The 13,862-nt window shown below is 38.8% G+C and overlaps 2 protein-coding genes across 5 annotated transcripts; one reads left to right on the forward strand and one right to left on the reverse strand.

Moving 5' to 3' along the window:
* Positions 1-1,468: 1,468 nt before the first annotated feature.
* arsia (arylsulfatase family, member Ia) lies at positions 1,469-8,406 on the reverse strand. 4 transcript variants are annotated; one of them, XM_056769219.1, is made up of 4 exons: positions 8,230-8,406; positions 7,888-7,975; positions 3,648-7,729; positions 1,469-3,291 (listed from the first exon to the last, which is right to left on the reverse strand). In XM_056769219.1, the coding sequence occupies exons 3-4, from the start codon at positions 3,929-3,931 to the stop codon at positions 1,899-1,901; spliced, it is 1,677 nt and encodes a 558-aa protein (XP_056625197.1). In that variant the 5' UTR covers positions 3,932-7,729; positions 7,888-7,975; positions 8,230-8,406; the 3' UTR covers positions 1,469-1,898. The 4 variants fall into 4 exon arrangements, with proteins under 4 accessions (XP_056625197.1, XP_056625198.1, XP_056625195.1 ...); XM_056769220.1 differs by lacking the exon at positions 7,888-7,975; XM_056769217.1 differs by having other exon boundaries at positions 7,888-8,406.
* A 282-nt stretch (positions 8,407-8,688) lies between these two features.
* On the forward strand, positions 8,689-13,022 carry tcof1 (treacle ribosome biogenesis factor 1). The gene is made up of 9 exons (XM_056769684.1): positions 8,689-8,927; positions 9,385-9,440; positions 9,519-9,598; positions 10,002-10,034; positions 10,279-10,328; positions 10,414-10,582; positions 10,663-12,069; positions 12,211-12,305; positions 12,498-13,022. The coding sequence occupies exons 1-9, from the start codon at positions 8,811-8,813 to the stop codon at positions 12,561-12,563; spliced, it is 2,073 nt and encodes a 690-aa protein (XP_056625662.1). The 5' UTR covers positions 8,689-8,810; the 3' UTR covers positions 12,564-13,022.
* The last annotated feature ends 840 nt before the right edge of the window (positions 13,023-13,862 follow it).

The raw sequence follows: 13,862 nt of genomic DNA on the forward strand, positions 1-13,862 counted from the left end.
TGCGGGAGCGCGCACAGGTGTGAGCGCCTCTATCGATAAATAGATTGAGCTGTCGTGCGTTACTAAATATTTTAACATGCTCAAAATTTGACCGGATTATCATTGCATGCATTAAATGCGCATATTGTTAAATTCCTTCTTATTGCGTCTTTGATTATCGTCCAATTTTCAAAGTTTGTCCTTCTTTTGTGATTTATAATAGATTTGATTGTCATTGTAATTTCTTGATTTCATGCCCTTTAAAATGTTTAAAAGTCATTTTGTTTCTGAAAGCCAGAAAATCAAGACCTGGAACGTCAAAAAATGTCTTTATGCAATGTGCATTAACTGAGGTGGACGGGTTTATTGATCAATATAACAGTTTATAAAATGAGGGGTTATCTTTGAAAGCATGTCAACCCTGAGCAGTTTTAAGGGAGTGACGATTATCAGTGGAAGATATAAATTCACTAACATGACCAGAATTTAAAGGTATAATTGCGTCACCTAGTGGTAACATTAAGGACTACCCATTTTGAACCTTAGCAACACTTAATTGATTGCATTTTATCAACGTCCTGAATAATAATTCTATCATTAAACAGCTGAGATTTTCTATTTTTCTTGTGAAAATCAAAATATTAAAGCTTAACATGTGACATTTCTTTTAAAGTGACATTAACTTTGCTATCCTAACTATGCCTAGTTGCAGTTTAGAATACACTCACCTAAAGGATTATTAGGAACACCTGTTCAATTTCTCATTAATGCAATTATGCTGGAGGTGTAATGGTGTGGGGGATGTTTTCTTGGCACACCCCTTAGTGCCAATTGGGCATTGTTTAAATGCCACGGCCTACCTGAGCATTGTTTCTGACGGTGTCCATCCCTTTATGACCACCATGTGCCCATCCTCTGATGGCTACTTCCAGCAGGATAATGCACCATGTCACAAAGCTCCAATCATTTCAGATTGGTTTCTTCAACATGACATTGAGTTCACTGTACTAAAATGCCCCCACAGTCACCTGATCTCAACCCAATAGAGCATCTTTGGGATGTGGTGGAACGGGAGCTTCGTGCATCCCACAAATCTCCATCAACTGCAAGATGCTATCCTATCAATATGGGCCAACATTTCTAAAGAATGCTTTCAGCACCTTGTTGAATCAATGCCACGTAGAATTAAGGCAGTTCTGAAGGCGAAAGGGGGTCAAACACAGTATTAGTATGGTGTTCATAATAATCCTTTAGGTGAGTGTATTTATAGTGTATATTTATGATTGTAAAACGATGTACTTTATAAGAACTCACCGGTAAAGAACGCTGATCGAAATACACATAACCCCCAAAAAAATCACCCACCCACCAGATGGCAGTCAGTCTCTTCAATGGAAAGAACATTAGCTCATGAATTAACATGAACTTGATAAAACTAATGAAACCTTTTAAAAACGAGTTTATTTAGATTCCAAAGATCAGTTGCCATAAAAAACACTGTGTATTGAGGGTCTGTTTTTGTAACCAGAATTTTAGCAGCAAACAAATACCACCACATACATTACACACCAAAACAAGATGAATTCTTATTGCTTTACTTGCCCTTCTAGCATAGAGCAATGTAAAATAAATCGGTACGAACAGCAAACATAACTGATCAGAAATGATTATAGAATGAATTATTCCATAAATATTCATTGCACAGGGTTGCAAGGTCACATTAGAAACGGCCAGAGTCAACGTCTGCTTAAAGGAATCATGTTAACACAACGAAACGGTTCGGCTGCCCAACGTCACTCTTCAACATGTGTAAACAAAAGTTTCAATTCATCCGGCTCCTATAAAGAAAGTGTAAAAAAAAGTAATGTGTTTTGTCAGCAGCATTTATAAAATGTCTAGATGTACTTCATGTTTTGTGTTCATATCCTGTTTGACATGATTTTCAGATTAAGTCTTTTAAAATAGGATTTCATTTTGCAGAACTTGCGTTTCTGTTTCTTTATTTTTCTTTTTCGGGGGTAAAACGCCTCCCAGTTCTCGTCGTCCCCCACCCAAGGGCCCCAAGCCCCTCCGTTTCGGCTAGGGTCTGCTCTAGGGTCCTCGGAAGGATAGCGCACTGGAACTGCGGTCCGATTATAATACGCCAACCGGGCAAGCAGCTGTTTGACAACGTCTGGCCTTTGCTCTGCAAGATCATACCGTTCGTAAGGATCATCCGCCACATTGAACAACCACAAAGACTTATTTGGTTCTACGTGGCGTTCTAGGGTCCACCAGGTCTCTGGGAAGTTTCCCAGCATCTGCGTAGGGGTCCAATCTCCATATCCGGGGTCTCCGGTCAAGAGCTTCCAGTCTCCCACCCGGACGGCCGCCTGCACAGCTGTATTCCAGATCCCAAAGCCGGCTTTTACGGATCCGTGACGGGCGGCGTTGTAGAGCGGGTCGATGTTATGAAGGATCTCCTGGCGTGGAGACTCTTTGCCATCACTGATGGTTTTCCACATGTCGTATCCGTCCAGCCTCTCGGTTTGGGACACGTTCGCACCTGCAAGGCCCACCAGCGTCGGGTACCAGTCGGTGATGTGGACCAGAGCTCTGCTGACTCTCCTTCTACGCCTCAGCAGGGGACTGTGGACAAATCCGATGCCGCGGACGCCCCCTTCCCAGTAAGTTCCCTTCCTTCCCCGTAGAGGCCAGTTACTCCCACCGAAAAGAGGCTGTCCTCCGTTATCTGTGGAGAAGACGATGACGCTGTTCTTGTAGTAGCCGTATTTGCGGAGCGCGTACGTCACATTCCGTACCGCCTCATCCACAGCTGAAACCATCCCGGAGTACTTTCGGCGGAAGACGTTCCCCATCCGTCGATACGGGTAGACGTACTCCCTGGGAGACTGTAACGGAGTGTGAACGGCTTGGAAAGAGAGGTAAATAAAGAGAGGCTGCGATGAAGGATCATGGGACGCCAGAATCTTTCGGACTCTCTGGGTGTACATGTGTGTGGAGTAACGCCCTCCCTCACCCCACGCCACTCTCTCACCGTCGTGAAGGTCATACCCACAAATCTTTGGGCCGTCACAGGACTTGTACGAGTAATAGTCCACGCTGCCCGTCAGCGAGCCGAAGTATGTGCTGAATCCCCGGCGAGTGGGCAGGCATTCACGCTTGTAGAAGCCCAGGTGCCATTTGCCAACCATGTGAGTTGAATATCCCAGGTCCTGCAGACGCTGCGGTAATGTCCTGAGGTCAAAGGGCAAACAGCTGGGCTGCCGAGAGCGAATTATCGAGTGCTGGAGACCCGTATGGATCTGGTATCTAAAGCAGAATGATTTTAAGTACACATATCATCTGCAGAATCACACAGTAACTCCTTTTCGTCTTTATGGTATAGATTCCAATCTATAAAGATTTGTTTGTAAATACATCTTTGTCTGATGTATGTCTTTGTATGATAGTAATTCTAAATCAAAATAATTAGAAAATCACTAGAAATCACAAAGCACTGTTGGTAAGCCATCTTTATATATATTATAAATTACATATTTAGCTGTTCTTAATTGTTGCTGTATTACCCATTTGATAGTGCTACGGTCCTGAATAAGTACCAAACTTTTACACCGTAATAATACCATTCTCTTACAATTGCAAATTTTTAAAAGAAAGTTGGTTACCTGCCAGTGATGAATTGACTCCGCGATGGTGTGCATATGGGTTGAATGTAATAGTTCTCCAGCTTGACTCCCTCTGCAGCCAGTCTGTCCAGGGTCGGAGTGTGGATGTCGGGGTTGTGATAGCCGATGTCGTTAAAGCCCTGATCATCAGTCATAATGAAGATGATGTGAGGGCGCGGATGGTTTGGCTGCTCGACCTGATTTGGGCTCGTCCAGTCCCAGGACAGATAACCCAGACTGAGCAGACTGATAACGGAGAGCCCAGTGAGAGCCGATACTGTCATGACAACGAGTTTAAAGCGACTAAACGATGCTGAAAACCATGAATGCCGCGCTGGACATCCGTGCGTAATAGTTTGGCGATGTATGTGCGCCCCGAGGCTCTGGCACCGATCCCGTGGGTTGTGCTTCAAAAACTACTGAGTGATCTACAGAAGCATCATGACGCCCCAAAACGCTGCATGCGCACTATAAAGTAGTGCGCGCGCCTCTGGTGTCCAAATATGCCGCGCGCGACTGCGACGCTCCAAAAGTGATGTTCTCAACTACGACGCCTCAAAAATGGTGCTAATGCATGTCAATCCCCAAAGACGTGCACGTGCCTGTGACTACCCAAAATTTTTTGCACGTGAAAAATTAAGTAGTTCCATACATCTGATCCTCCCCAAAAAAATCCATAATGCACATGCTATGCAGGCAGCTCACAGGGTTTGAACACAGCCACGGATCAGGTTTCCTGTGCTTAAGACCCCACTGCCCCTTAAGTCAAAAATACAAGGACTCAAAAGAGAGATGTTCTAATTCTGGGAGAGATTTCTCTTTCCACTTGTGATCTCATTGTTTGGACAAGGATAACAGAACTATTTTCATCTGTGATTTAGAGTTGTTTGGAGGTTGTCTGCTATTTCATTTTGTCTGCATTATGATCTGGCTTTTAAGATCTCTTTATATGTCGAAACTACAGTAATCTTTACAACCTATTTAATAGGAGCTCATAAACATACATGTCTTTCGGCTTGAACGCCCTGTCATTCCTTCAGTCATAAAATGTTTGTATTAATCTCCAAACACAAACCAGGGACCCTAAGGATTTCTACCATTAAAACCTGCCTTGGGGGAACCAGGGGTACAAACTGTGCTGAACAGAGCCAATGTTTGTGCGCACAAGAGCTCTTTTATTGGAACGCTGAGCGTTGTTATTGTATATGAACTGGTGCTCACTGGATTCACTGTTTGGAGATATCCTGCAGGCCACACTTACTCACCTGATAACATCTTAAAGAGAAACATAAGCTGGAGAGCTCAGTCAGGAACCGACCAATGGGTGGATTTGGCAATGGTGTCCGCAAAATTGTGAAAGTCAACAAATACAATCAATGCTTAAATGCGAAAAGATTGGCAGTGTAAATCATTGTAAACATCATTTCATAGCGACGAATCAAAAACAAATTTAACTCAAAATAACAACCAAAGCAATAGTCTATTCGTTTTAAAATGTTTGTGTGCTGACAGAATGGTTGTGAGTAAAGTGTTGGTATCCAAAAGTGGATACTGAACATTCAGAGTGCACAATAGTCCATAGTCCAAATTGGCCTTTATGGCACTTGTTTAGGATGCTACACCAAATCAGGCGGACTGCATGAGTCAGCTGAAAAAGAGGTCAAGCAAGTTATTACATTTTGATGAAAGATAAAAAACAAAATGTATAAATGTACAGGTACAATAACACCAGAGAGAGAGAGAAAGAGAGAGAGAGAGAGAAAGAGAGAGATCTAATATAATCTACTAAACAAAACCTCAAAAAACAAGCATTGTTTATCTTTGTTAAAATAATTTATTTATAGCGCTGTCTAAAAGGACAGAAATGAACATCATATTTTTAGGATTTGACCCTGGCTTTAAATATCTGGCCATGAAAATATCCTTCATCAGTAAGTAAACATGACTCTTACCAAAAAACAACAACAGCATCAGCAGCGGAGCCGCCTGAAGATTCTATGATGTCAGTTTTAGTTCAAACTTTGATATTCTGATTTACGGCCAACCTGCTACTATCTGTAAACTTTAGCCTTTAAGTATTTGTGTACATTGTTTATGTCCATTGATTTGACATTTTAACATCGCTCCACGCCTGATCAGGAAATCAAATGAATTAAGTCTTCAGCATTTGAAACCAATATTTTTTATGAGTTTTTGTGCTTATTATAGTCAGTGTTTGGTGTTACTAGTCACGAAGTAATTAGTAACCGTAATTTAATTACTTTTCCCTTGAAAATTTAAGAAAGTGATCAATCTTTTTTTCTTTAATGTAATTACAGTTACTTCTGATGTAAATAAACTAAATACTGTGTAATATAATTTTAATGTCATAGCCACTATTGAATATAAGTTTATTTTAAAATACATGCTTTAATGTACAATTCTCACATTTGTAATACTTTGTTCAGTTAATAGGAATGATTTATGCAGTTACTTATTTGCATGAATTAAATAAGCCGTTTCATGTCTATCCTTGAATCAATTCTAATCAATGTTGATAGAGGATATAGAAAGTCATTAGTAATAAGTCATTATATACTTTTTGGAGAGAGTCATTTGTGCAGTAATCTGATTACACTAGTGATTATGTAATTAGTAACTAGAAATTACTTTTTCAAAGTGACTTACCCAACACTGATTATGGTTTATATAGTTCAAAACTGATCGTGGCCACTATAGTTAAATTAATTTACAAAGTTTATTGTAAAACAGAGTGAACTCAGCAGCTATAACCTTTATCAATACTTGAACACATTTTCGAAACACACAGTCCCTTGTTCTCCAAAATCTGATCCTGCGATTCTTTGACATCCACAGTCTAAAAGAAAGTGAGAACATGAAAGAAATAATGACTGGAGAATCCAAGTGTATGAGGAGATGTTGAGTTTGGCATTGGGAGAGAACGGCTCTGTTTTATTGAAATATACCTGTAACAATAACTCCTCTTTTTCACAGCTACGGCTTCCAGTAAAATGGTACAATTTTCACGTTTCCGCTTTCAAAGGAGATCTCATGTTTACATACAGTCTGTTTAATGTGAAAACATCTTTATATCCGGCTGTGCCGTTTCTAGACTGCGATGGAGTTCGACTGCAGGATTTGGGGTTTTGCTTTTATAACTCAAATTCCCACAGTCTCACCCAGAGAACACTATTTCCAGAATCCTCGACACTGTGTGCACAAATTTGCTTCTACTTGTGAGGACCAAATATTTATCCTCTTTAATAGAGGGAAACATTTCCAAAACCTACTTACACATTTGAAGTGGGCTTTTCTGTTTGAAAGTCTGATAAATCAGCCAAATCACGTGAGGGGTGGGGTTCCGGTAAATATTATCCGAGTAGTTCTGCTAAACCTTTATGATCTATTCAGCCCTGCAGATTTTTGTGGTAAAATAAAACATTCGTTTTAAAACATTCGTTTTAAAAAACATTCGTGAGTTTAATATAGCAGGGTAATCTATGGACGTTGTTTTAGATTGAGAGGGGAGATGTAGAAAAAAGCAGGGGGCTCTAAAAAGGGTGGGGGTGCTTGTAAAAGAAAGATTTAGAGGCCGGTCAGAAGGCTATACGTGGAATTTATGTTTTTATATCCTGGGAAAACATGTTCTTGTTTTGGGGTTTAACTTGAGCAAACATCACACACTCACTCACTCAGGACTTTTTTTTTGAATAGCTTATACTTATGGAAAAATAATGCATTCGAAATTATTAGTGAGTGAGAATCTGCTATATAAAATACCCAAATCTATAATAGAAGAATCGAAGAAACACGTCTTTCTAACCTACAACGTTTTACAGATTCTACTAGCGGAGCTTTACTGGTAACCAGCCAAACCTTGAGCTCCTGGCATAATCATCTACAAACTCAAGTTTCATTTTTTTCTCAGATTCTCATGAATGGAGCTCTGTGAACGCCAGTTACCCCTGATGGAGAACCGCCTCAATTCTTGTTAGTGAAGAACTTTTCTGTTCGCTGTCAGTCAGTTTCATCAGTTGTGTTTCGTGTTTATCTCAGGTTGTCCGTCCCACCCTGCACTTACCCTGGGTAACAAAACCATGTAAATTAAAGTAGTCTGTTCCACTAAAATAAGCACTCGCACACACATTCTCCACAGCTCAAACTGTAAAATAAACACACCTGCTCCTATAAAGGATGCAAACGTGGATTGGTGCAGAAACGTTTGTGGTTTTATACTTACAAAATGTGTTTTTCTCCTGGCATGACAACTGCTGATTCAGCTATTTTTTAAACCATTGCTGCGTGCCAATCCGCATTGCCTACTACTCCTAAATAGTATTTGAAACTAGAATTAAGGTCCCAAATCGTAGTATGTTGAAAAGAGTATTCCAAAGATTCCCGGATGGTCCACTACTTCCGGTAGAAATTCGAAGTGCCACACAAATATAACAAACAAATCACCGCGAGTAGGCGATGTATTAATATATTACTGATATATTACTTATATTACTGATGCGTCACTAAATTAACAAATGTTAGTATACAGTAAACATTATATACAAACTAATGAATTAATAAATACCTTAATGGAAAGAAGCGTTGTATTTTGATTTGCGTGACAGTTAATGGCCACAATGTTTGCCTAGGCAACCACAGCCACTTCCGCTTCCTGTTATTATGTCTCACGCTCAAATGTATATACTTTTCCATTACAAAAACAGTACATACTTTTAGTTCGTAGTATAAGTAGGCGAATTGGGACGCAGCACATAATTGCGCGATGATCGATCTTTAAAAATTGAGAGGCAAAAACTTTCACAATAAAAGTCCACAAAAGTTTTCTGTAAATTTTTACCCGAAAACCCCAAAAGAAAAACGCTCATGTATAATATAGCGGCATAACAATGTTTATCATAAACGTGTGCTAATTCTACAGTAGTAGACTTTTAACTATAGGTAATAAATGTTTTCTTAAATGCGACTGTAATAAGTACTTAAGGAATAACTACGTTTCCCATGGTGCAGTGCGCGTCTCCTCGTCGTGAGTTCAGAGGCCAGAGTGAAGAACTGCATGCGCAGGACTTACGGAAATACAAACATGCATCAAAGTTTTTCAATTAGTTCCTCTCGTAACTGAATTTATTTCATCTCTGTTATAAAAACATGAGCTCAAAGGATACGAACCCATCGCAGGAGGCGTTGATAAGTTTAATCTATCGCCATCTAAAAGACAACGGTTACAAGAAAGCTGCCAACGTGCTGCGAAAGGACGAACCCCAGGTTCATAAGTGTTCATGCATGTGTGCGTTTGCATGTGTGTGTGTCTGTGCATGCTCGTCTGTGTATTATTGCATGCATTCTTAAATCACTGTCATTGAAATAAAACATTTGAGTGGTTGCATTAGAGTCATCGAAATATGGATAATTTATTTAATGCCCTATGCTTGAAATCAAATTTTTCATCAGTCAGTGACAACGATGGTCGATCAAAACGATTTTTTTTGCATCAGAGGCATTGACCAAATCAAATGCTTATTTACATTCATGCATTTTGCACATACTTTTATCCAAATACTGTATTCACAGAACAGCAGACTGGCTTTCTTGTTGTTGCAATCACAATGCTTTGCCAGTTGAGCCAAAAGAAAGCTTGGATTATTAATGCTATTCGTGGCCTCTGTGACAGTTCTGCTCTTTGTGATTTCATGTGTTTGATGTGACTTCGTGTCTATTTCAGGTGAAAAATAAAGAAGTGAAAGCGTCTTTGAGTGAAATCTTTAAGAAGTGGGCAAGGTGAGATGCTGCGTGTAAGATTTGTGTTGTGCTGCTCTGTACTGAAACTTTTAAACTAACAAATAATTTTCTCTGTAGTGAAGAAACAGGCGAACGTCTGACAGGTGATGTGGAAAGTGATGCATCAGAGAGCTCAGATATTTCTCCATGGCCTCCTGGTATGTTTCGTATACAATAAAATATTAAACACAATATCATGTAAAACCAGTGCATTAAGTACATTACAAAGTAAATGTGAAGTTACTCTTCATTTTAAGCGTAAGATTATATTTTTATATAATAGTTTACTATACACAGTACACATAGATGAACATATTAATTGAAAACCAGAAAATTGTTTTTACGGTTTACTTGGTGTCGCTGTGTAAATAGCATAAAGATGTCCTGCTTGCCACACACACATATTCTGTATTATATATAGTATATTCTGTATTTCCATTTTATATTTTTCTATAATGTTGTTACACTTTACCGAATTGGTCAGATTATATTGAAGCATGCTTGATTCATCACTTTATTTTTTTACTTGTAAGGATTAACTGAATTTTTTTTAATTCCCAGATGTTCAGACTCCTGAGCTGAGTCCTGGATTAAGTAAGATATTTTTTTAGCTTTAACAAAATCCGTCAAGAAACTCACCAGAACCCGGGTCAGAGCCCCATCTGCTCGTTCATATTGTGTTATGTGTGTTTAATGTGTTTAACTTTAAATGGAAGACTGTCTCACAGTTGACACTTCTTAGGAACCTTGATAGTGATTTAGGAACTTCTCAGAGCGGCTTTCTTTTTTTGTTTGGCCTGCGATCTTATTCACTCATTGACTGATTTTGTCTTGTCAGGTCGGAAGAAACCTGTCAATAGGAATGTCCGCAAAACGTCTGGATCAAAGGTATATGTGATTTCCAGTATCCAATACATTTATTCAACTGAGCCGCCAGACAAAAGTTATATTCCTTTTTCATTTTACTTCACAGAAACTGACAAAAAAAGAAACTGTGAAGAAATCAAAGAAAGCTAAAAAGTCGGGCTTAGAAAATGGAGGTCTGAAAATCCTCACCGCTGCTGTTTCCGGCTCTTCAGAGAGCGACTCAGACTCCAGTTTAGACGTAGAGAAATGGAGAAAACTAGTTTCACAGCTTTCAGGTGTGATATAAATGCACAAATAAATAGCTGTGTAGTTTACACCATTGTGTGTTTTTCTGACTTTTTGCTTTTTTAATCAGATGCTGATGTAGCAAAGATGGAGGTCCTGTCAAACTTTGTCGAGTCTCCTGTGTCTTTACCCGAAGCATCCACAGGAAAGCGAGGAAAGACAAAGCTGACAATCTCGGCAAAGAACGAAAAGTCTCGGACAACAGCAAAGAAAACTACGTCTAAAACTGATGACATTTCTGTAAAGACTGACACAACTAAAACCAGTTCCAAAAAGTCTAAAGACAAAGCCACTGCTTCCCTCTCTAAAGTTCCTAAGGCGATATCCAAGTCAGCTGGAGATAAGAGTAAAACTTCAAAGAGCTCAAAAAGAACTAAAGCTAAACACAGCAAGTCAGAGAAAGTTGAAACGCATGAACCTGCAGTAAATCAAGAAACTAATGGACTCCTGGAAACGGACGAGGTGTTCACGACATCTGAAGGGATTAAAGTGGATTCTCACAACAAATCTACTAAAAAAGCCGCAGGTAAATCAAACTGTCTCTCCGAGCAGATTATGATCCCTGGAGATGATGTCGCCGAGAATGTAGAAACCAGCAGCTCTCAGACTTCATCTAAAAAAGCAAAAAAGAAGAAAAGACAGGCCGGAGCAGCTGATCATAAAACTCCATCCGATGACAACGGTCTTTCGGATACTAAAGTCAAGAAAAACAAAAAGGCCAGCAAGCCTGCTGAAGCTTTCTGTCAAGATGCCAACCTTAAAACCACTGATGCCCACCTGACGTCTGACCGATCTGAAACGCCGTCAAAGAAAGCAAAGAAGTCGTCGTCTAAAAGTGTTGTGGAGCTTGTTCTCTGCGAGACTAAAAAGTTAAAAACGAAGAAAACGAAAGATCCTCCAGATCTTGACACGGCGACATCTCAGACAGCCGAAGTCCTCCAAGAATCTTCCAACATTGACTCTCCGTCTAAAAAACAGAAACCTTACCAAAGTGAAAGCCTTGCAGAAGATTCTGAAACTCCATCCAAGAAAGTGAAGAAAGCCAAGAACGTTATTGCAGAGCCTGATCAGTTGGAAACTCCCCTTAAGAAGCCCAAAAAAGTCTCGGCAGATACAAACCCCACTAAAGTGTCTTTGAAAAAAAGAAGTGAGGATTTGGAAACGCAGCCTGAGGTTTCGTCAGAAACAGAACTTATAAAGTCGCAAACCAAGAGTAGGAAATCTCAAGTCAAGTCTGGAGATGGTGATGATGGGATGGGTAATGAGGAAGCATCCAGTCAAGATCTAAAAACGCCATCTAAAAAGAGAAAACACAAAAGGGAAGAAGCGAATGACGTCATCGTGGCACCCGAGGAGACCACACCTGAGCCCAAGAAAAACAAGAAGAAGAAAAAGGAGGCTGAGGATGTTGCAGAGGACGTTCAACAACCATCAGACGAAGCACCGGATACTGTAGCATCCAGCCAGAAGAAAAAAAGTATGTGGCTGAAATAATGCACTGACAAAACTCTTTTATTCTGCCCATTATTTAATAAATTGTTTTGTTTCAAACATAAGTTACTTTGGGGCATGGAGAAAATGTGAATCAATGAATGAATCAAAATGGTCATTTTTTCAGAGAAGAAAAGAGAAAAAGAAACTGAGAGCGAGGAGACGGTACCTGATGATCCTGAGGAGTCTGTCGCTGCTGAAGAGGTGATCGTTCAAAAGAAGGTAAAATCTGTGAATTCAGCTTTTCACGTTTTAAAAGAAAATTAGATTCAGTATGCGAATAGAATAGTGAATCAGCTGCAATGTTTCACTCGTTGTTTCTCGTGCCAATAGTCTAGACTTGGCGAATGAGATTGAGAGAATTAAAGAGGTTTGCTGATCGTGACATTGACAAGTTGGGCTTTTATTCTTTAGAAAAAGTCTTCTAAGAAACGCCTCGGTCAGGATGAAGTTCCAGAACTCGATGACACAGATCAGTAACACATCAGATCTGGAAACAACAGTTCTTCATCTCAAAGCTTCAGTAATGAGTTAATATGAATTCATGATTACGTCGCGGCTGTGAGGATTGTATGTGTGTTTATATCTGTGCGTGTATGTTTGATATTTTTATGAAAAAGTTTACAAATTTGTAGTATTATTTTTTGTTATTGTTGAGTTGTTTTTATATTTTTATAACTGGTCTGTAAATGTAAAAAAATCATGCATTTGTATTATTTTTTAAATTTTTATGGAACCGTATCATCGGAGAGATGTTTGAGAATTACTAGTTATTTGATTTTGGTCGTCCAGAATTTTTCATTTTTAGATGTATAAAAAGATAAAAAGAATAATGTACCATTGGGTAAGATAAAGCGCTGAATTCTAGAAATATGTCATGTTTTGACATCTGTATTACGAAGAAAACAGTTGTGACAATAAAAACAAAGCAAGTCGTCACTAATTGTATTGCAATTCATTTCTTTCAAATGCTTCTCTTTTAACTTAATACGTCTCGCCTTGTTCTTTTCACACAGTTAAGCAGCTGTAAGGATAAAAAGAAAAAAAAAGATTTTATTTTCTTCAAAAAAATGATAGTGAAGTTGTTAAAAATAAATAGGCCATCTATTAGCAATGTGTGGTGCTTAATTCCCGAGGGAAATGTGTAATTTACTGTAAATCCTTATCATATTGCACTCTAAAAGATATTGTGTAGACTCAACAAAATAAATTAACAGTTTGGATCAATATTTTTGAGTTGTGACAACTTCTAGCAAAATTAAGTTCATCCTACAAACTACATGGGTCAGATAGATTACTTTTTTCTCTTAGATGAATTTTATCACCAATTTAATAATTTCAATAGAGCAACAATTTTTTAAGTTGTTCCAACTTTTTTTTACCCTAACCCTAACACTTATTTAATCAGAGACACCGGATGGTAAAACACTTTTTTTATTTTAAATCTCAATTTTCAAAATTCTCAACAACAGTTAAAAGCAAGAGCTGATTTTGCCTATAGCATCTCCAATGAGATGCCTTTTGAGTGGAAGATTAGATTAGATTAGATTCAACTTTATTGTCATTACACATATACAAGTACAGTGTAACGAAATGTAGTTTAGGTCTAACCAGAAGTGCAATTAGCAAGTGCAGGATATACAGTGTGAATAAATACAGAATACAATATTAGGAAAATACTATACAGACAAGTATAGACATATACTTGTATAGTATAATATAGACAGAAGGCTATATACTGTGAACATTAATGTACAGGTGGTTATGAACAGATAAAAA

This window comes from Triplophysa dalaica, chromosome 16, assembly GCF_015846415.1.
Source record: "Triplophysa dalaica isolate WHDGS20190420 chromosome 16, ASM1584641v1, whole genome shotgun sequence".
NCBI classification, from domain to species: Eukaryota; Metazoa; Chordata; class Actinopteri; order Cypriniformes; family Nemacheilidae; genus Triplophysa; species Triplophysa dalaica.